The following is a 26,407-nucleotide window of genomic DNA, read 5'->3' as shown; positions in this document are numbered from 1 at the left end:
TGCTGTGATCCAGTGTGCGTTCTCCCCATCCCTCAGGGGCGCGCCTGGGTTGAGGCTAGCTCGACACCGGAGAAATGGGTGTCGGGAATTTACTAGCCACGTGTGCGCGTGTCCCACTCCGTGGCGTGGGGAACAGCGAATGCTGCAACACTGGTGAAGCTCTAATCCAGTTTCCGTCTGGGTGAAGCTCTAATCCAGTTTCCGTCTTCTCTTCTCCCGCCCAGCTCTCGCCCCGCTCTCTGCCTCTTGTCGGTGGGTGAAGATCGGCCACAGTGATGTCTGCCTTCAACCTGCTGCACTTGGTGTCGAAGAGCCAGCCCGGGGCCCTGCGTGCCTGCGGGCTCCCCTCAGGTTACTGCTTGCCGCCCGCACCTAGCCAGGGCTGCAGGGGGTTTCTGCTGCAGGAAATGCTCCTCCAGCAGGCTTTGCCCTCGTCTGAAGACGGAAATTGGTTCTGAATCCCCACCCACTTCCAGTCACGTTCGTTTCCACAGTCCTGATACGCCTTGGGACATGGGCCGTTTTCCTTGCCCGCTCCATCACTGCCACGCATTTCGTGGTCTCTTCTCGTTTCTGAACGTGCACTGTGCATCTGCAAGTCCTAATGTTTGTAAGAGGCTGGCAGTCTTAGTAGGAAATGACCCCAAATCTCACACGATAGTACCATCTTGTACATCTTGTTACAGGGCCACGAAAAGGTGTTGCATTCCATGCGTGGCCTTCCTTTAGGGAAAAAAGAATGATTTATAAAACAAACAACTTTAGCATAATTAAAATATTTATTGTAGTTAAAAAGATGCTTTACTTCACAGCAACCAAGCAAATAGAACTAATATGGCATGTATAAACTGGTTCTTAAATTAGAACTGCTACACTTTTTTTCTTATAGGGACGGGTCTCGCTATGTCGTCCAGGCTGGTCTCAAACTCCTGGCCTCACACAATCTGCCTGCCTTGACCTCCCAAGGTGCTGGGATTACAGGTGTGCGCCACTGTACCCAGCCTTACTCTACTTTAAACAAATATTATATTTTATTTTAAAATATTATTTAAACTAGGGAGACATGAAAGTCTAAAAGTTCCTATATGTCTATATGGCGAGTTTAATCTTTTAGTTGTATAATGAAAACCACAACACTCAGATATTTCATTTCTGTGAACAGGACTCTCAGTGTTATTTACATTTTCCCTTAGTGTTCATATCTCCATTACGGCGTGGCAGAGAGAATTTAACCAATGCATTACGCATACCCTCAGTGTTAATTGCCAGGTGCTGTGTTAAGCAGGGAGGTAAATGGAATATGTGGTAGAGCAGATTTTCTCACCAAGTACAAGGTGGAAACGGAACAGTGTGAGGACCATGGAACCACGTGCGGCCACGCCCCACTATAGGCACTTAGGCTCCGGGTGTTGGGGCTTCAGAGGAGGAAGGTGCCAGTGCTCCTCTTGTGGGAAGATGTTCTGAAAGGAAGGGAAGTCTGATGGTTGAGGAGGCCTCTGTAGAGGACACGGCACTTGGGCTGACTCTCAGGACCTGTAGTTAGCCCGGTGTCCCAGCGGGGGACGGATGTTCCTGACAAAGGGAGTGCGTGGGCAACACGTGAGGGCCCCAGAGGGCAAGGTGTGCCTGGAGAGATGCAGTTACTCAAGATGGCCGGGTCATCAGGCATGGGCAAGGGGAAGGGGCGAGGAGGGGAAGGTGGTGGAATCATGAGGAGCCTCAGATGATGCTCTGAGAGTCTAGACCCTGGGGACGGAGGCAAGGGTGCAGCGTGACTACATTTGCATCTTATAAAGATTATTGACTGGGCGCAGTGGCTCACGCCTGGAATCCCAGCACTTTGGGAGGCTGAAGCCGGAGGACTGCTTGAGTCTGGGTGTTTGAGACCAGCCTGGGCAACATAGCGAGAACTTGTCTCTACAAAAAAATTAAAAATGAACTGGGCATGGTGGTGCACCCCTGTAGTCCCAGGTACTCGGGAGGCTGAGGTGAGAGGATTGCTTGAGCTCAAACGGTTGAGGCTGTGGTGAGCTGAGATTGTGCTACTGCACTCCAACCTGGGCAACAGAGTAAGACCCCAATTCAAAATACATACATAATAAAGATTACTAATTTAGTGCAAAGTCAGTGCTGGTTTTTCAGATGTTTCTATGAGAAGGACTGGCATGGCGACTTGATTAGGAGGGGCCATGAGGCTTTGTTTGAATACACTTTTTTCAGAAAAGAGATTATGTCTGTGTCACCTCAGGGGCTAACAAAACTCCGTGTGGAGTCCAGTGTCCTGAGCAAACCGCTCTTTCCGGTGTCCCCTGCCCACACGCCCCACCCTGCCCTGCCCATAGGGGATCCTGGAGCCTTGGAAGCTGCAGGGCGTTGTGTCGAACCGGGGCAGGGGCCCTCAAGAAGGTTTGAAAAGAAAGGAGCCGGGCTCAGTGGCTCAGCCTGTAATCCCGCGCCTTTGGGAGGCTGAGGTGAGTGGATCGCCTGGAGCCTGCGGGTTCGAGACCCGCCTGGGCAGCGAGACCTCATCTCTACAATAAATCAAAAAATCAGCCGGGCGTGGTGGCGCATGCCTGTAATTCCGGCTACGCGGAAGGCTGAGGCGGAAGGATCGCCGGAGCCCAGCAGATCGAGGCTGCGGTGGCCAGGAGTGGCCACTGCACTCCAGTCTGGGCGACAGAGTAAGACTTCAACTCAAAAAAAAAAAAAGCAAGGGGATGGAGTTGGGAGAGAGGCAGACTGTGGCTCAGACGAGGCCCACCTGGGAATGGCATGAAAGCTTGAGGGAGACCCTCGCCACGCAGCCCCCGGGGCACGGAGAGCTCCAGCACTAACGTCACAGGGAACAGTAGAACCAGGGGAGACACAGAGCTTGAACATAACGATGTTTTCCACTGGAGAAAACCCCCGTGAGTGAAAGCCACCAGTCACAACTGGTTCTCATAATGTGGGTTTGCTGACACAGAGGAGGCCAAGGGTTGAGGGAGCAGCGTTCGTGAATGGTGTCTTCTTCAAGATAGGACAGTCATGGACTGAGGGGCTTCATGAATTAAAACATACATGTCTTTACATTTTGATAACAGAGTGGTTAAAAAATAAGTTCAACAAGGCTGACAGGTTTTTTTTTTTTTTTGAGTTGGAGTCTCACTCTGTTGCCCAGGCTGGAGTGCAATGGCATGCTCACGGCCACACTAGTGTCAACCTGCTGGGCTCCGACTATCCTTGCACTTCAGCCTTCCAAGTAGCCGGAACCATAGGCATGTGCCAGCATGCCTGGCTAATTTTTTGATTTATTGTAGAGACAAGGTCTTGCCAAGTTGCTAAGGCTGGTCTTGAACCCGTGGGCTCAGGCAATCCACTTGCTTCGGCCTCCCAAAGTGCTGGGATGACAGGCTGAACCACTGAGCCCAGCCAGGCTGACGGTTTTTAAGTAGCAGCCAGCCGTTGTCGTTCAGTGCAGCGCACACATGTGCTGAAGTTGGCCCGGCGGGGTTTGAAATCCGACTCTGCTGCTCCCTGACCAGGTGCCTTTGTTCCCTGTTTGCAAAACAGGACAGTCATGGTGCCCACCTGAAAGGGCTGCTGTCAGGATTAAACAGACGGGTTGTGCAGAGTCCTAGGCTGGCATGTAGTAGACAAAACCATGTATGTCTTCACTGTGTCCACTCCAGCAATCTGTGGACCTGTATTCACAGAGTTCCTTGTATTTTTCCAATACAGTAGACTTTTCAAAATATTTAAATGTATCCCATCTTTCATTTACCTAGTTTTACTTTCATAGACTCACAGATACACTTCATGTTTGAGAAATAACCATCTCAATCTGTTGTGTTGATCTCTTTATTTTTACCTATACTTCCTGCTGACCCAGAATTCAAGTCCTATATGTATGCAACACATATCTTTTATTCTTTCTACCCAGTACTGACAAAGCCCAGAGACACTGTCTTTCTTACCTAGCACTTGTAAACCCATTTAAATTTGATAAATGAATCGGTTAAAATAGTCTTCCATGACTCCTTGACCATTCAAGCACCACTTAATTTTTATTTTTTATATTACTTTATTTTATTGTAGAGATGCGGGGTACAAGACAGGATTAGGTACATAAGTAGTCTACGTGCAGGTGAAGTGTGGGCCTCCAACTGGTCCTCACTTCCCCTGGTTTAGAACCAAATGTTCTTTCTAGGTAGTTTTGTAAAAACTATGCGTATGAAAGTCAGTCTTCCTGTGAGTATGTATCTTACAACTTGAATGCTGGCAAAATCTTTATCCTCCATGTGTCTCACAAGATCTTACTCTTAGATATACAGGAATGTTGAGGAAGTTAAGTTCAACAACAATGAAGCAGAGTGTTTACACTTTGAATAATCCGAATGAAATGGAAGTGGGGTTGAGGCTGCAGTGGCCGCTCCGGCCGGCCACTGCACTCCAGTCTGGGTGACAGTAAGACTCCAACTGAAAAAAAAAAAGATTTCTGCTCTCTAGCCAGGATCCTAATTTTGAGTATTATTCAATATGAAATAATTCCAGAACTAAAAAATAATTGGAACAGGCTCTTAAAATTGATTGTAACTGGATTGACCCGCACAAAGGCCATATCCCAGAAGAGCGATCTATTATTTTTCAGCTTTGACTTCCTTTACATCTTACTTTTTTCCCCATAAAACATAATTTTAATTTAGGGCTTATTAAGAGCATCTGAGTTATGGTTCATTCATGTTTGTAATTAAAGGTAGTTTTTCTCTCTCAGAATTTCTTCTTAATTTCCTATAACAGTTTATGTATTAAAAAGAGCATTGGAAAAGGAGTTAGAAAACTCTAACCATGTCTCTGTCCTTAACTTGTGTGACCTTGAACAAATCAGGTCAACCTCTTCTGATCTCAGTCTCTTTGAAACAAGGAGTTAAAAGTAGATCATCTACCCAGTTCTTAAATTTTGTGATTTTTTGTGTGTGTGTGAGTTGGAGTCTCACTCTGTCGCCCAGACTGGAGTGCAGTGCTCCCGGCCACCACAGCCTCGACCTGCTGGGCTCCGGCGATCCTTCTGCGTCAGCCTTCCAAGTAGCTGGAACTACAGGCGCGCGCTACCATGCCTGGCTGATTTTTTTTTTTTTATTGTAGAGATGAGGTCTCACTAAGTTGTCCAGGTGAGTCTCAAGCCTGTGGGCTCAGGCAATCCACTCACCTCAGCCTCCCAAGGTGCAGGATTACAGGCTGAGCCACTGAGCCCGGCTAAATTTTGTGATTTTATTAACAGATGTTTGTTTCTACTTTTGTCTTTGGGTTAATCACATCTTAAAACTCAGTACTAATTAATGCTGGGAACTTACAGAAAAGTCTGCTGGGTTGTGGTGGGAGGATAAAAGTATTTTCCATGTTTGAACATTAGAATTCTTTGCCTCTAAATCAAGGCTGAAGCATTATCTGAGGAGGGATTAGGAGGCGTAACTTATACATAGTTTTAGTGCTAGATAAAAATTAAGTGTAATTGTAGCCTAGACTAAGCATTATGGTAGCTTTTAGCCAAGTGAGAGTGAAATAAGTAAAGTTTGTCCAAATAGTGCTAATCACAGTGATTAAATTATGCTTTCCTCTAACATCTTACACGTAATATGTGACTGTGATTCGCACTGGACTTCAGTGGCATACTTAACAGCCCTCATGGATTGAAGAGCTACGTGGCTGTGGTTTTTGAAGACATCCTAGTAGCCTGAGGTCACAATTAGAAGCCTTAGAGATATTTCGCAAATGGTGATTGAAAGTCGTAGAATACCAGTTGTATAACTAGAACTCTGAATCAGGGGCTCATAGCTCCAGAGCTTAGCACGGTGCCTGGCATTTAATAAATATTTGTTAAGCGAATAAGTAAATACTTGGAAAGTTTATATGTAGGTGAAGTCATAGCCGTAACAGAGAGTATACATTTATTTGAGGTTCCTTTATACGGGAAGATTAAAAGTAAAGTTGATAGTTTGGTGACTTTCGAATTTATTGTCAAAAAAGAATTCCTTTTTTTCGCTCACTTTATTGCATTAATACAATATAGGGTATGTCATGAGTATAAATCACATTGTAGCTAATAACAAAAAGTGGTAATAGAGTCAGTGTATATCATCCAGAATTGCTTTTACGTTTTCTTTCAAACAGTTCCAGTTTCGGTGATCAGCTGTTTTGAGGACGTGAATAAATGCATATTGTACTTAAATTTTTGAACTCATCTTACCATGACTTTCAGAACCGTGACTCTTTTGATCACTTCTTCGGAGCAAATTAATGTTGTTTGTTGTGCCTTAAAGGCTCATTTGTTAAGAGGAAATACTGCAGACATGCCTCAGTGCAACATTCACGAGGAAGAAGCACTTGTTCAAGTTTGAGCCCGCAATAGCTCATTAGTGGATGTTATCTTTCCTTAAAGGAGTATTGAGGAGTCAGTGGTACTGTTCACTTGCTGACTAGATGGACTCTCTATATTAGGTCTTTGAAACCTTTCTTGGGCCACGTACTGGCGGGGACACTTCCATCGCTGTTTGGTAAAATGTACGGCCTTCCTTCCCAGAAAAACACACATGCGTCTACACGCAGTTTTCCCTACAGTCCCAATATTTTTCTTGTTAGATCTTCTGAGACTCTTCAGGGCGGGCCCTTTGCCCGCACGTTCAGAACCTTTGTCCAAAAAGATACACATGAAGCCGACATAAAACTCTGACCAGGACGCCATGTTTCTGATTTCCGTATCAGTGTCACCAAAGGAAATTTTCCGTCCTGCTCACATCAGAGAACCCTCAGTTCTCCAATTTCACCATTCTTATGCGTTCCTCATACCTAGCTGCTTTGATTACATAACACACGCTTTGGGGAAGATTTTTTCCTTAAACACACAACAAATAGTTAGAAAAAAAATGACCATACACATTTCAACTCATGTAATTCACACAAAATAATTTGCGGTCAGTTGATGACATGGTACCCACTTTTCCCAGTAGATGGCACTAATTTTACATAGTTTCACAGCATGAACGCTTATTGATATTAGCACATAGGTGCATTGTGGAAACTTAAACAAAAGTATGTAAAAAACATCCAGTTAAGAACATATGGATTTATAAACCACAAATTTTTCTGCTTATATTATGTTCAAACAATATTTGTGGAGTGCAAAACCTTTTTCCGTTTTCAATAGGATTCCAGCTCCCTTATACTTGGACATCTCTTCGAAATTGTCTTTCATGTGTAGACTTCTATAAACTAAAACAAGTTTTCATAAATTAACTTATCTTGTATCCGAAGAGCTGATTTAACAGTCATTTATACTTTTATATGCAGTTAGCTTTCCTTCAGCAGACCACCCAGGAATTAAAGAAAATTTCACGTTTTGTTTTGCTATGTTTTGAATTTTTATAGAATCTTGAAAATGTTATTAGTTTAACATGTTGACTGTTAAGCATGAATCGTTTTTGCATGAGTGAAAATATTTTAAGAAACTAAGAAAAGTTACGTTTAAAATGTTGATTAATGAGTACTCGGATGCAGATCTATTTTTCTAAAACAAAATGTTTTAGTGTATCTATGATAAAATAAAGTTTTAGTGAATGTTGAAAAGTTGCTGTGCAGCATCTAATTATCAGATGAGTTTTAAAAATTATTTGTGGACAATGCATATTAGTTAAGGCCGAATTGTTATGAGACAATACATCTGTATGATAAGGTGTTGGGCATATGGTTTGTTAAGTGTGGACTTTTCTTGATTTGCTGTTAAATATGAATACAATTTTCATTTGATGCATTAATAACTATAAGGTACATGACAACATCTAGCTGTAACAGACTTTAAATGGGCATGAACAGAAAACTAAATCTTAGTTTTGTTTGAGAAATTCACTAGTTAATTAACAATGTTAGGAAATGATATAAAACATTTCAAGTTCTGAAACAAGTGATAGTTCTATAGGCTAGAATATCTGGGCTATATAGACTTTGGGGAATCATCCAGGCAGCTAGATGTTTAGTTATCTAAAATGTTCACAGTAATGTCATGGAACAGGTTACGGAAGGATTTGTTAAAACGAACAACCTCTTGGTCTCAATAAAAACAAGTTTAAGAAAGGGATGAGCCAGGAGTGGTTGTTCACAGACTCACCGGTACAGAGCAGAGACACTTGGACTGTCATCCTCTTCCCTTCCTAGTTTACAGCTTCATCCCACATTCAGAGATTATATTTCGCGTGGCTGCTTTTGCTAGGCCCACTTTAATTTAAAGTTCTTTAAAATGGACTTTACTGAGATGTGATGGCCGATTAGCTCAGATTACTCTTTGTGCTTTTACATTTCCAATCAGCTACTTATTTGAAGTGTTAAATCCCATTTAACTGCTTTTCGTGTCCTAGGTTTTTTTCTTCTTTTAATATTCAGTCTGTTTACACTTGTGTTCATCTTTTAAAAGTGCACGTTGTCAACAAATATACCATGAAATGACAGGGGAGATCAGTTATTTAGGGGATTGATAAGATATGCACGTTTATAGAGTTTGCATTTACCCAATAACGTTCATGATAAGTAGTTCTCTTCAAACACTAGTTATATTAATTATTTTCAGCCACGTAATTGCAGACAATCTATCGAATGTTAAGTCATTAGAGCATTTGAATTTTAAGTAAGCAAAGAAAACCCAGAATTTTACAATGATAGTGTTGCAAGATTTTGTTTTGTGCAGAAATGCCTATTGACTTAGAAAGATACTACTTCTTATATTATATTCCACTTGATCAGTATTTTAATATTTCTTGTGCAGATTTTAGATGACATCGCAGCACATTTCAGAGCTTGCTATCATATCATTGGTATTGACCAAGAAACAGATTAGAAGCTTGATCTGTATTTACTGACTTCTCTCCACTATCAACTTGCTTTCTGACACCAAGAATCTTTGTTTTATACCTTTTATTCGTGTTCTTCATCTGTAATCTGTGAATTACGCTATATTCTTGTCAAATCTTTTATAATTAGACATGACCTTCAGGTGAGGGTCATTACATGACACTACATTGTATTACTTTAGCTGACACTTCACCAAAATTTGTTCTATGCCATTAAAATCTCTTGTTGAAAGGAAGAAGAAACTGGGGGGTGGGGGGAGGGAGGGGTGGGAACAAGGAGGAAGTAAGTCTGGGAAGTGTGATGGGTTTGATCAGGTGATATGGAAAATCATTGGTTCCTGCAAAGTAAGCTCCAGAAAGGCAGAGATTGTTGTCTGCTGAATTCATTGCTGCAACTCGGCAGCTAGAACGATGTCTATCACATAATAGGTGATCAATAAATATTTGCTGAATGCATGATTGGTTGCAAATAAGTAGCATCATGTGTCAAAATTGTGCCACGTCACAAGTAAAGCAGTCTCTGTTCTTGAGGTCTGCCTTCTGGTGAGAAAGATGGCCGTGGGGGTCCACGTGCTGTGATCTCTGGGATGACAGGAGTTTGTACTTGACACGTTTATGATTCGACATAAACACTCCATTTTTTTGTTTTACCCTGGAGGCCGGGAGTAGAAATGGGAAGCCCTGTGCTGCTTTCTGCCCAGAATGGTTGCCCATCTTCTTGGAACAGGAGTTCAAGCGATGCCAGTTCTTCGGAAGGGTGTCGCAGGAATATGTGTGAATATCATGAATGGGGATGGAGGACAGGGGGAACGGACGCAGACACATACAGCAGAGCAGGGGTTCAAGAGAGAAAGGCAATGAACGCATAAATTGAAGGAGGAACACGCTAGGCGGGAGACCTGGCGCTTACTAACCAGGTGCGTGACCGTGACCAGTCCCGTCTCTGGGCCTTGACTTCCACTTGAAGGTTTGTACTATGGAGTCATCATTTCCCAAATTGCAATCTGAGGAACACCAGTTCTACGAGTTTTACCTTTGCAACGGGTCTCATTGTTGAACGAGAACTTGCACGCTGCCATGCTTCTTACATTCTAAGAAGCGCTGTTTGTACAATTTACCATTTTGGTAGTCAGGATGCAGCTTGAAAACCATTCTGATAAGGATCTGTCATATTTGGTGATTGTTTTCCCCTTTTCTAGTGGAGTGTAAAATAATGGTGTGTCAAAATACCATCGATTTAATAAAGTCCGTCCGCATAAGACAGCCTCTGAGAAGGTCTTCATCAAGACATCTGTGTAACTTTGCTTTTCCTAATCTGTTTGACCATGGAAACTTCCTCTTCTCACTCTCCAAGAGAAATAGCCCATTGGCATTTTTTTTTCCTTGAGCCAGTGTTTTACAGGATGTATTTTGCGGGGTGTTGGACTAGATAAATCTCATAGTCTTCCATCCAGAGAATTAATGGAATATTAGTCAAAATATATAGAACTCTAGCGAGGTATTCAAAGTTTCAGAATAGTCATCTGGATTCCTGAATTAAACATTTTTTACTCTTATCATTATTCATTTTTAAAATTTCACTGATATATTAAGCAAATGTTGTTGATGCTGGTTTTATTTTTTATTTATTTATTTTTGAGTTGGAATCTCACTCTGTCTCCCAGGGTGGAGTGCAGTGGCACGCTCACAGGCAACCCAGCGTTGACTTGCTGGGCTCCGGCGATCCTTCCTCCCTCAGCCTTCCAAGTGGCTGGAACTACAGGTGCGCACTACCACGCCCGGCTAGTTTTTCAGTTATTGTAGAAATGAGATCTCGCCAAGTTGCCCAGGCTGGTCTCGAACCCATGGGCTCAGGCAATCCATTTGCCTCGGCCTCCCAAAGTTCTGGGATAACAGGCTGAGCCACTAAGTCCGGCCTGATGCAGTTTTAAAATGAAATTCTTAGAAACACAACCAAAGGCATCATTTAGAAAGCATCTTTTGGAAAGAAGATTTGGATAGCAATAATCAGGACAGAGAGTTGAAGAAGTATTCAAGAATGGCATGTACTAAGTTCTTCCTCTTGTCCAGGCACACTGCTGGGGGCTGCGGAGGCAAAGGTGACAGAACCATTTGCAAACACTGTCCCTCAAGGTGATACTGAATTACTCGGGCAGATCAATGCCTCTTCTTGAGTTATCTGGGCGAAAAAGAAAAATGGAACATTGCTGACTATTTTTCTTTTCTCTAGAATCGCTCAGACTTTTCTGGAATATATAGACTTGAATGTAGCTGTTTGCTGAGTGACAATTGCAGACTTGTTTTCTGCCCACCGTGCTTCATTAACTTAGCTTTGAAATTTGATTTGAGTGATGGTGCGAATTTGGAAATTCGCAAAGCTGAGTTTTTTGACAATATGATCTCTATTCCTAGAGAAGCACGCTCAGTGTTGCTCTGACTTACAGTCCAGCGGGGTCATCCATGGGAGGGCTCCCCGCCTTCCTTTTGAGGGTGCTCACCTCTCCTCTCGCTGGCAGCCTGTGCTCTCCAGGGAGGAGGGCGGCGGGGGAGAGAACTGGTTTTTGCAAATCTTTTTGATTGCATGTGAAATGTTGAATGGAAATGAGCCTGTCTGTTTTTAATTTTTTTTTTCTGCATGGGCTATGATGTTCTAGTGAAGACCCATACTGGAAAAAGAATTAAAAACAGAGAACTCCGAGCTGTCAGACGCTTCACAGGCAATCAGCTGGAATGGGAGTTCAGTGACTTTCTCCTCCATGTCGTCACTCCGTGATGGCCGTGCCTTTAAACGTTCGCTTTTTACTCGTGTGCTTTGCGAGTCATAAAATGCTTTTGGGATCAAGACATGTTTTAAGAATTTCCCTAAACTCTGGGCTTTGCGGTCCACAAGAACACAAAAGTCGTTCTTGCCAGTATTGCATTCACCTTTGCAGAGCTGAGATGGCACTCTTTAGTTCCTGATGGTGCAGACAAAATGACAGCCATAATGGATCCAACAATTAAACATTTATGTAAAAGGTGGCTTCCACCCTACAGTCACTGAGGTGAATTTTTTTTGTTGTTTTTTTGTTTTGAGTCAGAGTCTCACTGTCGCCCAGGCTGGAGTGCAGCGGCACATCCACGGCCACTACAGCCTCGACCTGCTGGGCTTAGGTGATCCTTCCGCCTCAGCCTTCCAAGTAGCTGGAATTACAGGCACGCACCTACATGCCCAGCTACTTTTAAAAAAATTTATTGTAGAGATGAGGTCTCTCCAAGTTGCCCAGGCTGTTCTTGAACCTGCAGGCTTAGGCAGTCCTCTCACCTCAGCCTCCCAAAGTGCTGGGATTATAGGGCACGCCACCACGCACGGCCAAGGTAAATTGTAATGAATATCATGGCGAACTTCTTTACTGTTTCCTCTCAAGAAAATCATGCAGCTTTGTAAATGAGATTTCACTTTTTTTTTTTTTTTGGTAGCAACAGGGTCTTGCTATGTTGCCCAGGCCAGAGTATGGTGGTGTGATCATAGCTCACTGAAACTTCAAACTGCTGGGCTCAAGAGATCCTCCCACCTCAGCCTCCTGAGTAGCTGGGACTACAGGTGCCACCATGCCCAGCTACTTTTTTTGGATAGTTTTTGTAGACATGGGGGTCTCTCTATGTTGCCCAGGCTGGTCTCAAACTCCTAGGTTCAAGAGAGCCTCCTGCCTCAGCTTCCCAAAGTGTGGAACTACAGGCATGAGCCACCTTGCCCACCTGACCATATTTGCCTATGAAGGTTAGAATTTTAAGTCATGTGAATAAACTTGTGATACTGTGAGAAATACCTTTACACTCCCTGACTTGCAGTAAAATGTGTGCACACACTTTCCCTTAATTTTAAAACTGCCTTATTTCTCAGTTTCCCAATTTCTCTTTTTTCAAATTGGAGCCATGTCTTACCCTGTCTGTCTTGCCTTGTCGTATTAGCTGCTATTGCTTACACAAGAGACTGTAGCCCCTTTACTGCTGGGATACTCACACCTTGGCCTACACACACTGACCACGCTGTATCCACTGGGTGGTCAGGATGGCACGCTCCTCCCTGTTGGGTCCCCTTGACCCTGTACACACTCTTACCAGTAATTCCTTGAGTCTTCTATATTTCAGTTAGAACTGGGCCTGGTCACTTTTGGTGGGCATAGTTCAAAAATGTGAATGTCCTCTTTGGTAACTCTCCTTATACAAAACTTTGCAATATCTTCACTGTGAGAATGCACATTGTTGTATCTTCCCTGCTCTTATCAGGTTCAATAATTAGGTTCATGAACCATCCTAGTTAAAGCACTACCTGTCTAGTTGCTGACTATCACTACGGTCACTTTCGGAGTCCTCCCCTTGGAAAGCTGTGCATGCACCGACACCAGTGCCTAGCTCACCTGTCAAAGCAGTTTTGGAATTCTTTTTCTGAAATGGCCAGCAGAGCTGTTGTCATTATTGTTGAGGTCTGACCATTAAGTCCTCAAACTTGTCACCGTGTGCTAATGTTGGCAGCACTGTACAAATAACTGTGTTGGGACACCTTCCCTACTCACTTGATCTGGCCACCAGTGAACTTTTGCTTTACCCAAAGACAAAGGAAATATGGGAAGGAAGACATTTGATGGCATTCAATAAATCAAGGGTAATATGACGACGGCTCCAATGGCCATTCCAGAAAAAGAGTTCCAACGTTGCTTTGATGAGTGGACTAGGCACTGGTATTGGTGCGTAGCTTCCCAAGGGGAGGACTTCGAGGGTGACCATAGTGAGATTCAGCAACAAGGTAGGGAGTACTTTTTTCTAGGATGAGTTTGCAAACTTGATTGTGCTTTCCCAGAACAGGAATGTTTTAATTGTTTTCAACTTTCCAGTGCTCATCACCATTCTTGATTCACTGTAGATGTTTAATAAATAGTTGTAGAAAGCATGAACTAATATTAGGCTCGACAGTTTATATCTTCAAAGAACTTACAATGTGGGAAGACAGAGCAGAAGCAACTGGTGATGTTTGAGACTAGTTGCACAATACGATAGCTGTCCACAGCAGTGGTGCCTTGCCGAGTAAATGCACTTGATCTAAAAGTACCGGGAGGGGTGAACTTCTCAGGGCATGCAGACTTGGAAGGAAAGCTTGCTTGGGGTCTTCTGAGGATATCTATTCCATATTCAGTATGGAAATCAGAAGACCAATTTTACCATTCACCCATGCACCACTAAAATGTATGATCTTATTTAATTCAAGAAGCCTGCAATGGTGTCCTACCCTGGCCTGCTGATGATGTCCGTTGATGCTCACTGGATACTCTTCCTGCATCAATAGAGTGAAACTGACCTGTAGGATTGTCTTATGGGAAGTAACAGAGAAACAACGAAGAGGCATAAAATGTGATTCTGTTCTGGCAAATGAAGATATGATTTTTCTCACATATAGAAAAGAAAAAGGTATTTACCTTGAAAAGAAATAATTGTCTGCTTTCTGACTTTTTTTTTTTTTTTGAGTAGGAATCTCGCTGTCACCCAGGCTGGAGTGCAGTGGCACACTCACAGCCACCACAACCTCGACCTGCTGAGCTCAGGTGATCCTTCTGCCTCAGCCTTCCAAGTAGTTGGAACTACAGGCATGCGATGCCACACCTGGCTAATTTTTTATTTATTGTAGAGATGAGGTCTCACCATGTTGCCCAGGCTGGTCTCAAACCTGTGGGCTCAGGCCATCCTCTCACCTCGGCCTCCCAAAGTGCTGGGATTCTAGGCGTGAGCCACCACACCCAGCCTAATTTATTATTTTTTGTAGAGATGAGGTCTCACTATGTTGCCCAGACTGGTCTGGAACTCCTGGGCTCAAGCAATCCCCCCGCTTTGGCCTCCCAAAGTGCTGGGATTACAGACGTGAGCCACCATGCCTGGCTGCTTTCTGACTCTTGAGATGGCTTAGTTTTATTTTTATGTGTGTTATATTTAGGACTTGGAGAACAGACAAAATTAAACTGAACCTATATGTAAAAATTAAGAGTGTTTTCAAAAGCAGAAACTAAGTTGAGGTACTAAGTTGAGGTACTTTCTTTGGTCGTCGATGCTTCCTGCTGGTGCCTACGAGGTTTCTCTGAAGGGGAGTGCCGTGGACGTATTTCAGAAGGATAGAAGCGTCGTTGGACCAAAGCGTTTTGTTCTCTGGGCACATTCAAAACTCATCCCCCAAGACATCTATTGAGTGCCTTCTGGCACACAACTCCAAGTTGAGAATGGCAGTCTGTAGTCTAAAAAGAATAGCATGATGGGATGAGGCAAGAGCCCACATTCTGTCTTCACAGTTCAGCCAGAGAAATACCCTTCGAGAACTGTTTGGGGTCTAGCTCTTTGCTAAAAGGATACTCACTATAATTTCTCTTGGAAGTAAAGCGGGTGATGCTAAGGGTGTCTGTATTACGATATGTACTGGCAAATGTCCTGGTCTGAAGGCACATTTGCTGCTCACCTGGTCCATTCACCTTTGGGGGTAGCCCTGGCCCTAACGTCACCTGTCTCTGCCGCGGAGGACGAATGAGCTTCTCGGTGTTTCCATCTCTTGCACGGGCCACTTGCTTCGTGTGCTGGGAAAGCTCTTTCTCTAGAGACACCAGCCAGCTCCCTCTTGCCCTCCAGGGCTGGGGCCAGATGTCCTGCTTTGACTGCGCCCCTTGAGATCACAGTCCTGACTTCTCGCGTTCCCACCCCTCTGGCTCGGCTTTTTTGCTTACTAGGCGATTCACTTATTTTCACGGTGTGGGGTCTGCCTTCCCCCTACCCCTGTCGGAAAGGGACGCCATGGACGAAGGAGCTTTGTTTTGTTCTCTGCTGTGTCGCAAGGAACTTAGAATAGTGCTGGCATGTAGTAGGTAATCAGTAAGTAATTACTGAACAAATGAATGTATGTTACTTAGCATAGTAAGTAACAACGTGTTACTTAGCACGCTGTAAACACTCAACATTTTTTATGCCTAAAAAAGAAAAAATCTTGGATCAAAGTCCTCAAGGTAAACCCCATAGCCCTAGTTTTGTGGAATCCAGAAGAAACATATCCTGACATCTTAGATAGTGGGTTCATTTCAGCCATGTTTTTTCTATATATGTCTACTTGGAGAGAAAAAGATCAGAAGAATTGGTGATGTTTCTGTAAGCACAGAACTTTTCTTTCCTCGTGCTTTGTAGTTTTTTTTTTAAAGTCTTTATTGAATTACTAGAATGCAAACCAACGAATGCACAATAAATGATGGTTTATGGAGTATATTTTACATTTCATTCTAAAAAGGGACCAGCTTTGGCTTTTGTCAATGCCTATTATTTATAAATTCTAACATTATACTATGCATGGAGTAAAAATGTACTCATTTTTCCAATGACAGATTAATAACCCACCAAATTGATAGTGAAAAGTAAAGTATATCATCTTTAAATATAGCAGTAAGAAATTTTGACATGGACTTTACTGTTTTAACCTAGTAAACAAAGCAAAACAAGATCTTCTTATCTCTTATTCATTCATTATCTTGGAAAAATATTTAATAGTTTCATTTTTTTCTGATCTTAGAACCAAAATTAAAGTTATGGGATCTTTGGGTTGTGTTTTGTTTTGATTTTTCACACTGAAATATAAAATTTATTGCTTAAAAGTGCTCTAAGATTTAAGTAACAGATCTGATTTACTTCTTAACAGGAAGTTAAAAGGCCTTTCAACATTTTATAGACTTTGTGAGACTCCCCTATGAAACTTGTCACTAACCCTTTGCTGAAGAAGTGAATACAGGGAACAGAGACACTGGCCAGTAGGAATGTCTTTTGGTTTTCTGGATGTACTCTTACTTTTCCCCTGAAGTTTATTGTATGATTTGAGAAGAACGAAGCTGAAATTTATTGTATGATTTGAGAAGAATGAAGAAAGTTGTAGCACAGTTTTTTTCTGACAGGAAATGAAAGGACTGTGGGGTTGAGTTGATATATCTATTTGCTGTCTGCTCTTAGTAAGTTATGTCGTAACTTCTCCAAGCCTCAGTTTCTGTATCTGCAAAATGGGCATGACAGCTGCCACCTGGAATCATTGAGAGGATTGAATGTGTTCATGTCAAAGTGCCTGACACATAAAACTCAAGTTTTATGAGTTTTATTTTCTTCCTCCATTGCCGATTGTAATCGTTTTATTGCTTTTTTTGTTTATTTGTTTGCTTGTTTTTGAGGTGGAGTCTCACTCTGTCACCCAGGCTGGAGTCCTACGGCACACTCACGGCCACCCCAGTGTTGACCTGCTGGGGTCCGGCGATCCTCTTGCCTCCCAAAGTGCTGGGATGACAGGCTTGAGCCACCATGCCCGGCTAGTAATCATTTTTAAAAGATAACTTGTGGGGAGAAAATACTGTTCTGAGAGAATCATTACAGAAAAATAATCACTCATAAGACACCACAGTACACTGGCATACCTGACCTGGCTACCTTCTAAAATAGAGTTTTAACTTCAACATTCACTGTCATCTACACGATAATGTGGCGATGCATTTATTCAGAGAGTTAGGAAGTGCTGAAGGCTGGGGGCCTCACCACAGGTTGAGGGTGGTGGCACTTGGTGTGGGGACTTGACTTGCCTAAGGTCACACAACCGGGCAGAGCCAGATGGCCAACTCCCACTGGGAGCTTCTTCCCACTTGCGTCAGGGACCCCACCTTGAGCTTCCAAATGATACCGGCCTCCAGAAAATGACACGGAACAAGCCTCAGGTTAACATGGGACTTGGGGCACATTTCAGTGAATGAAACCCCCTTGGGCTGGGTTCGAGACAGGTCTGATCTACTCCAGAGTTCCTCCGCAGGGAACAGTGTTATGATTCGATACCGCAGTGGCACAATGATCCCCTCGGACATACTTGGGTTGCTTGTGTACACACTTGCGCCTTCGAAGTACACCATTAAACATTTAAATAGAGGGAAAAATCTCTCCCAAACGTACTTCTAAGCCAATTTAGAGGTCATTGAGCAGATGTCACATAATACTAATGTTAAATTACCCTGTGTAATAAGAAAATTGCAGTACCTACGTGAAGACAGTGGAGGAAAACCATCCCATGAGTTGCTCTAGAATTTCAAACTGAAATGCTTCCTTCGAAATTAACAGTGGCACCACATGACTTTAGAAAAGTGAGTCTGATAGGGAGAAGGGAAATCAAAGGCAAAAGGAAGCCTTTCTGTGTTTATACATGCCAGTGTTGGGTTCCGATGATAGCAGACCGAATGTAATAGTATAACTTGCAATTTTCCAGGAAGTATATTATTATTAAACAGTGTGGCGAGGCATTTATGAAAATCTGCCTAACTTCTCATTGAGTTGTTTAATATAAAATCACAATCGTTGTTTCTAGTCCACACATATTTCCTTCTGTGACTGGGTATGCTTTAAAAGCCTAATTATTTTGAGAACACAGTATGACCAAAGAACAAAAATGTACAAAGTTTGACAACTTTAAATAATCACTAGAATTTCTTAAAGAGAAAACCTCACTTACATTTAGGAAACAATATTTATATTTAAGGTTGAAAAGCCAGGATGTAGAAAAATTTTGCTAATTTGGAAGATGACCTTTAAGTGCACCAAAACCAAATAATTTGTAGGCTATGACATAGGGCACATTCCTACAAAATTTGTGTGAATACTGCTTTAGTGGTTCTTGAAAGACAAACAAAGAAAGCAGGAATGAAATCTTTATTTCCCTCCCAAATAAGACGGAGACGAACAAAGGGCGGCCTCGGCAGTCTTTCAAAGCTTGCCATGAAAACGAGGTCTTGCAGCCCAGCTAATGAGACGTTGCAGAGTGGAAAACAATCTGTTTTTAGAATGTTTAGATCAAAAGTAATTTCTAATCTACGAAATAAAGTCTCTTCAATACCCTTCATTCATGGGTAAAGCTTTTATGTTTGCATTATTTACTTCAATCAGATGTTTTCCATTTTACCTTTTCCCTTTGTACACACGTCTCACAGGGTTCATCCATACTGACCAACAGTTTTATTCGTTTTCTTCAGAAAAGAGAGATTTCTGAGAGAGGGGGAATGAGAAAGAGAGAAACATCTCTGCCTGAACGATTTGCAAGCATCTGTGCTCTAAGCTACTTTTTATGAACACTCCTTAGTAAATGACTCAAGGTAAAAACGTGGAAAAGCATCCAGTGTTGGGAAATTGCAATCCAGGACCGTGTAATTTAAACCTGCAGTCGCTTCTCTGGTGCTAAATGACATACAGATGGGAAGCTTGGTTCTCTCGGCTTTGGGGACACAATTGGTCTTTTTGTATGAATGAACACAGAGGGGCACAAATATTTCGGAGGGAGTTGTTTAATTTTAATTTTACGGATTTCAATTATCTGTGCCGTTGGGAGGAATCGTTTTAACCAAGTCGTTTTGTTATGTGAAGTTTGCAACGAATTGTTTTTTCTGTTTGTTTTACAAAATTAATGAAGAGGCAACCCTTTCAACAAACAGATAAGCACAATGTGTTAACTCTAAGGAGGTCTATAGTGAACTGAGCAGAAACTCACCTATCACGGTCGGCTGATTATTGAAGAGAGCCATTCTGCACTCCAGCTACCAGGAGGCTTGTTCTCACGGGTCACACATTTTTCAGGGAGACATTTCTACCTACCCCTGAGATGATAGCAAAGGTGTCAGTAGTCGGTATTTGGGGAGAGCCCAGTGTATGATGGGGTCCAGGGAGAAGAGGTCAGAGTGCCTTAGGGACATGCCAGCTGTTATCAGGCCTCTCCAGGCTGGGCAAGGACTGAGGTCGGAAGAGGTGCTGTGAGACGGCCTGCAAGCCTGCCCTGAGGTGGCCCTCTCTGTGGGCTCCTCCTCACTCTCTCCCTCCTCCATGTTCTCTTACAGAGGACCAAGCCCTTTATCCCCGGTGGCTCCGATTCTGGAAGCCGATCGCCTTTTTTAATCCCGCAATCAGCTGGTTAGTTCACTTTTTCCTAGTTTTAATTCCTGCAATCTCACCCACGATGACACTATGTACCTTGAGAGTGAGAGGAATAGAAAGCATTGCCACTCCTAAATCATATTTCTTTGTGTTTCGAAAGAAGTTGGATTTAATAGTCAGGAAACGAAGCAGGTTTTCTTTGAGTGACTTCAAAACACGGTCAGAAATCTGCACACGTCAGACCATCTGCAAGCCTCTTTCCCACTGTGATGGATGGCAAAGCAAAGCAATTTTACTGCAGTGAGTCATGGCTGCCCCATCCGGGAGTTACATTCTTTTCAATCATTTGTGCAGGTAAAATAAAATACTACCTATAAACAGGCGTTGTCTGAACATTTTACTGCAGCCCGTATAGGCTGAAATAAAAGCTGCCATTGTTGTTAGGATCACATTAAAATGACTTCACCATTCCAATGCACTTCTGCAGTGAAGCCTTCCTAAACACACTTGGCACAAAGAAAGTGGACGTCTCTGAAAACCCCGCTTCCTTCTTCTTTTTTTCCTTTGTCTTTCTTCCTTTCTATTTTCTTCACTCTTTCTTGGGAGCTTCTTGAATCTGAATCAGTGTAAATGCCTTCTCCTGTAGTTCACTGAAAGTTTCTTGCCGCCTGTCTAACATGGCAAGACACAGTCTTTAAAGAGACGTTTATTTGTAAGGACTTGACAGAACCGCGTGGAGCGTTTGGCGGAATTGCAGACAATGGCAATTCCTAGTCATAGGCAAATACATTTTCAAACTTCAAAAAAATAGGATGGCAGCTAAATCATCCAGCGTGGAAATGGAATGAGGATGGTTTCGAGCTATTACACCACACCAAGTCGCCAAATCACTGGAGAGCTACGGCTTAACTTGATATGCCCATCATCTTATATGTACAGTGTCAATGCTTGTAAATAGACTTATGCTTGAGGCTTCATGGGGAAGAAAGGAGTTTCAGGGCCTGGGAGACATTAAGGATGGGTCTCGTGAATGAACGTCCAGGGAGCTTTCAGGATCACTTCCTGGAGACTTGGGCTGCAGTGGTGGCCCCTGCGCCATGGAGTCACCTGGCTCTTAAGAAACATTCCTTTAAAACTCGGAGAAGTAGTCGGCCACGGGCCGGGTAAGCCTAGCGTGCTGGGGACGGGTCTGGCCATTGACAAGTGGCTGCAGAGGCCGCACCGTGGCGGCCAGTCAAAGCAATTACTTGGGATCCAAGCTAAAAAGCCTTCTTCTCCCATATCCTTTTTCTTTCCAGGGTCATGTAGGGATAAAAAGAGCTGTAAGGTGGTCTTTTCCCAGCAGGAACTGAGGAAGCGGCTCACACCCCTGCAGTACTATGTCACTCAGGAGAAAGGGACTGAGAGGTAAGGCGAACCGGGATGAAAGGCCATCGAGCAAGCGTGGGCTCGCTCCTCCTCACCCGCCCCCGGCCCCCTCCCCTGCCAATTAATCGAATGCGCTCTACGCTGAGCTGCTAAAGTCTACAAATGAGCATCCTTGAGAAGGTTGGAAATGGGATTGCTTAGGTTAAGACGCAGTTTTATTTGTTCTTTCCTCCGTTTAATGAACACTCCATATCTTATGTAAAGTCACAGGGCTTTTGTGAAGGGCCTGTTTTGAGTTTACGACAAACTGTGTGGAAGTAATAGCGATTTAGGTACATTTTTTGGGAAGACATCACAGTCAGCAAAACCATGAGGGACATGGCACTGTGCCAGGATGCTGAAATTCTGAAGGTGGCCATTGTAAGTATAGACGTCTTGGCTGCAAAAAGAAGGTAGCATAATTTAGTTGCTTTCTACCCCACTCCGATTTCTTTTTGAAGCACATGTGGAGAAAGTATTTATTGGCTCATTTGTGGTTGGAATGTCAAAAATTTTCAATAACTGCCCTCACATGGCTTCGGTCCTTGGAAGTTCGCCCTAAGTCCTGAAAAAAGAGTCTGTTCCCTTCCAAGACTGTTTTTAGTGAATAAAGTCTCTCTCTCTCTCAGCTGATTCCAGCTCCAAGGTACCTTGCCAAGGTCCAACGATTTTGTTGTCTAATTTATACCACGGAGCTTGGCACACAACTGCAACGTACCTCTGATCTGAACTTATTAATGATGTAACTTCTTGTTTTCATTCATGAACTGAGAGCCCTCTACCACACATGGGAGCCTCGTCCAGAGGCAGCACTCTCCCCATCACGGTATCTATTGTTGACTGAACTCACCGGGCATGGGATCGCCAGCAAAGCCCACCCTCGCCAGATAATGAGCAACAGTGGGCTTGAGTCTCTCTGCCCTGTTGTGTACATGGCCAGCAAAATGATTTAAGGCCCACAAACAACCAGAGATTAGGTCATTCTTAAAAATTCTGTTTATAAAAAAATTGGCCCTCATAAAGAGGGTGAAAGGATAATAAAAACAAGCTGTGGAGCACATAGACTTTTTGTTAGGTTAGCACAGCTGACTTGTATTAGCTGAATGACCTCCTAGCCTTTAAGATTGTTAACTTAGAAAAATATTCCCTTAAAGCTGCAATATTCCTTTTCAAACCGAAAAATAAGGCTCCTTGCACTTGAAGTCTTGGATCCTTCTGTATTTTCTGGTACACACTCTTGGACACTGTAATAAGCAGGAATCTTATGTAATGATGATGTTCTTTCTGTGAATCTAAACTGCAGCCTTTTTTTCCTTTAAATAGAAAAAATTTTTGTCTAGGTGTTACATAACTAGATGACTTGATTTTTTTTTTTAATTTAACCTACACTTAGTTTGGAGTCGTTATAGGCACGTTTTATGATATAGATTTGAAATATATTAGTAATGTTCAGACTTCCATATGTTTGGTCTGTTCTTGAAAAATGTATTAGAGAAATATATTTTAAGTGAATGCATTCCATGAGAACCAATGCTAACGTTAACTTTTTAAACGATCTGTTTATTGTTTATCAGTGCCTTTGAAGGAGAATACACACATCACAAAGATCCTGGAATATATAAATGTGTTGTTTGTGGAACTCCATTGTTTAAGTAAGTATATCAACAACCTGTAGGTATGGATACAGCCCAGATGGCAACAGACTAATTATTGCTTGTTCATCTTAGAGTCTTTACATTCATGGATTTTCTTCTATTTAAAAAAATTTCTATTTACCCCCTACAAAACAAAAGCAACCATTGAGTTTATGGTAAACTACCAGTGTGGCAGACTGACTGACTGCGCATCCCTTGAAAATAGCCTACATTAGCTTGTTCGTATCAATAATTTATATGGCGCTTAGCAGAGCTATGAGAGAGATTTTTGGCATGCATAAAAATGTTTATGTATTTATTGATTTGTAGAAAAACCTTCAAGTGAGGCCCTAAATGTATTTATTGGAATGTAATGAAAACTTTTTTGTATATGTCCTTCAGGTTGAATAATATCCACCAAGTAGGCTATTTATACTTCTGTAATGAAGGAAAGTACCTGCATTAAAAGTAGACATGGGGTTGTAACTTTTCTGTACAGATAGGCAGGTTATGAATGTGAGGTTCGTAGTTTTTGTGTTGATCCAGGCAATACACAGGCTTTTTGACCAAAATAGTTCATTCAGACAAGTGTATTCCGGAGAGAATGGGTCTTATTCAGGAGAGAAAAGTCATTACCAAAAATTAATTTATCTAGGTGGAGAAGATTCTAGAAGCCTTGTGCTTCCCATGGATTGTAGATTTTTGTGAGTAAAAAAAATAGAAACCTTAACTGAGTAAATGGCATTTATTTAAAACAGAATTACAAAGATTCTTAGAGGAAATGTATAAACAAGAATCTGATACACACAGCATGTAAAACACACTTAATATCTCTCCATAAATGTTTCTCTTTTAAAACACTAGCATTTACAGATTTTTCCAGAAATGCCAGGAAACAGTAGTTTCCTTGAAATTAAAAAAGCCTTAGAAACTTTCTTGAGTTGCATGAACTCTATTTGCGCATTAGTGTAGGTTAAGAATCTGCTCTGAATTCTTGTATTTATTCTTCATGCTAAAAACCCGACTCTTCGAATTGTCACCCATGTCCTTTCAGAAAACACACGTCCTTGTATTTCAGCACCTTGAACTCGTGTCATCATGGTTCATACAACACTTAAGATGGTTACTGTGTTCAACTTGTTAATATCCCAAATGGCAAAACTGGCCCACCCCCTGACTTTTTGTTTGGATTCTCCATGTCTTTCCCTATCATGTGATTCACAAAAGTTCAGGATCTAAGGAAAACTTGCTGTTTTAAATAAGAAACAAAACCGCCGTAAATGAAGGATTTAACCCATGTGAGATACCGAGTCACAAATCCTAAAAGCAGGACCCTTATCTGGTGGGAGTCAGGGTTCACATCTGATGGGACAGTGTCTCTTTTGCCTTTAGCATTCTTAGAAGGAAATCTTCTGTTTTCTACATTTTTAAAGAATATGGCTTCATGTGTTACTTTGTCGTTTTAAAATTGTTTGCGTCCTTTTTCTCAGCTTCTTGTTTATTTTGGGGAAAGCATCCCTGCGCTGCCCTTTGATTTTTGTGTTTTTTTTTTTTGTAACTCAAAGCCTCACTCTGTCACTCAGGCTGGAGTGCAGTGGCCTGATCGTGGCTCACCGAAGCCTCGGCCTTCTGGGCTCAGGTGATCCTCCTGCCTCAATCTCCTGAGTGGTAGGTGAGATAACAGGCACGCGCCACCATGCCTGGCTAATTTTTTGATTTATTGTAGAGATGAGGTCTTGCTATGTTGCCCAGGCTGGTCTTGAACTCCTGGGCTCAAGCAGTCCTCCCACCCTGGCCTCCCAAAGTGCAGGATTACAGGCGTGTGCCACCATGTCCAGCCTGCTCCGTCCTTCACTGGAGAATGCAGTAGCTTGTGGGCCTAGAGCTGCTGCCCTCACACTGGAGAACATGTGCTTTGGGTGTCCAGAGAGACGTTCCAGGGGCCCCGGGTCATGGGCAGTTTGGAAGGACCCCTGTTCTGACCCTCAATGTCCGGGTGCATATTTGCCTGAGATGGAGAGGTCCGAGTCTGTGGTCGGCCTCGTCTTCCTCCCTGCCTCCTCTGTCACGATGGCCTTTCAGTGGGCCGTCCTACCCACTGCCTAGCCTGGATCTTCCCATGATGCATTGTACTGGGGTACACCCTCTGGGGTGTCAAACAGGTGAACACATGGCCTTAGAACCTCATGGAAGCAAGGTGGAAATGCACTAGGAACGATCTTCAAGTCATATTTCCTCTCGGTGAGCTTTCTGCCCAGCTCAGCCCCTCCCTGCCTGTCTGCTGTTTTCTCTCCATCTGCTGTCTGTCCAGCGGGTTTTCCCAGCCTACTTCTGTGAGGGGGAGGCCAAGAGAACATGTGTCAGCATGTTTATTCACACACAGAAAAGGAAATACATGATAGTCTCTCTCTCTCTCTCTCTCTTTTTGGACAGAGAATATGTCTGACGTGGCTGACTGATCTGACAGTGGGGGCTGGCTGGCGACGGCTCCGTGCATGAAGTGGTCTGAGTGTGTAGCACTAAGGTTTTGGCAAGTGCACGCTTCAAGCGTGGGTGCGCTATACGGAGCACCAGAAGGTTAATCTTTTGCAATTATTTAACTTTTTGATAAGAAAAAAATCTAGCCATTAATTTAAAATAAACGAGGAACTATGTATTAGTCGGCACCCAGCCGGGATAGAGAAACCACACAGTAATTTATGTAATACTTTATTTTAAACAGTAGAGTTCCAATATAAAGAATTATGACCTGCAACAGCGGATTGTGGCCATGAGGGTCTGGCTAGCAAAACAGTAAAGAGAAATTCTAAAGAACACAGGACAGGCAGATACAGGAAGCAACATGACCCCTCCGGGTGAGATCACAGGCCCTGCTCCCCCCCCTCCCCAGGGCTGAGGTCTAGGCCTTGTTGGAGCCTCCAAATGGCAAAGAGGCCGCGATGGTGCCACGATGGCGCAGCTGGCTGGAAGTCCAGCCTCTGGAACTTTCTGGAAGTCTGCCTTGTGGAATTTGCTGGAGATGTTGGAGGAAACTGTTTGCAAGAAGGGGTCTCCGTGGAGGCACTGCACTGCAAAGCCCCCAGGGGCAGGGCCCGGGGAGCGGCAGGCGTCCCTGGGCACCGAGGGCAGCGTGGGGCCCTGGAGAAGCCACGCCTGCAGCAGCATCTGGGCACTGGGGAAGCTGCGCACACGGAAGGAGCTGAGGGCCGGAGAAGCCCTGTGCCCTCCAGGAGCCTGGTCGGGAGGAGCTGCCCGCACCGCAAGGACCGGGGAACAGAGCAGCGGTGGGTGCTGGAGGAGCTTGCTCGGCACGAAGCGGCGCCGGAGGGCCAGCCTTTCCCTCCCGCAGGCGCTGCTCTCTGGGGCCCTCTTGGGGCGAAGTTCCGTGTGGTGCTCGCCGACGAGGCCGGACCTGCCGGGGCTCGGCTGCCCCCAGCGGGGCCGGCGAGGCGGCGGCGGCCGCGGGACCCCCGGGACCCCGGGCGCGAGGGCCGGCGTTCTCCGGGGCCCGTGCGCACGTCCGGCCGCCTCGCTCGCCCGGCGGACGGGGTG

General features: G+C 43.6%; 1 protein-coding gene across 1 annotated transcript in view; it reads left to right on the top strand.

The window, feature by feature from the left end:
- Positions 1 to 215: 215 nt before the first annotated feature.
- Positions 216 to 26,407, top strand: part of MSRB3 (methionine sulfoxide reductase B3) — a 151,716-nt gene continuing 125,524 nt past the window's right edge. The window contains exons 1-3 of the mRNA XM_008070538.2: positions 216 to 351; positions 21,113 to 21,221; positions 22,796 to 22,873. Coding sequence (XP_008068729.1) covers positions 276 to 351; positions 21,113 to 21,221; positions 22,796 to 22,873 — 263 coding nt within the window. The 5' untranslated portion in view covers positions 216 to 275. The remainder of the gene's footprint in view (positions 352 to 21,112; positions 21,222 to 22,795; positions 22,874 to 26,407) is intronic.

This window comes from Carlito syrichta, unplaced genomic scaffold (genome assembly GCF_000164805.1).
Source record: "Carlito syrichta isolate Samal-C Ts95f unplaced genomic scaffold, Tarsius_syrichta-2.0.1 Scaffold313519, whole genome shotgun sequence".
NCBI classification, from domain to species: Eukaryota; Metazoa; Chordata; class Mammalia; order Primates; family Tarsiidae; genus Carlito; species Carlito syrichta.
Note: the sequence above shows the minus strand (reverse complement) of the source record. Positions and strands in the feature narration are given on the sequence as shown.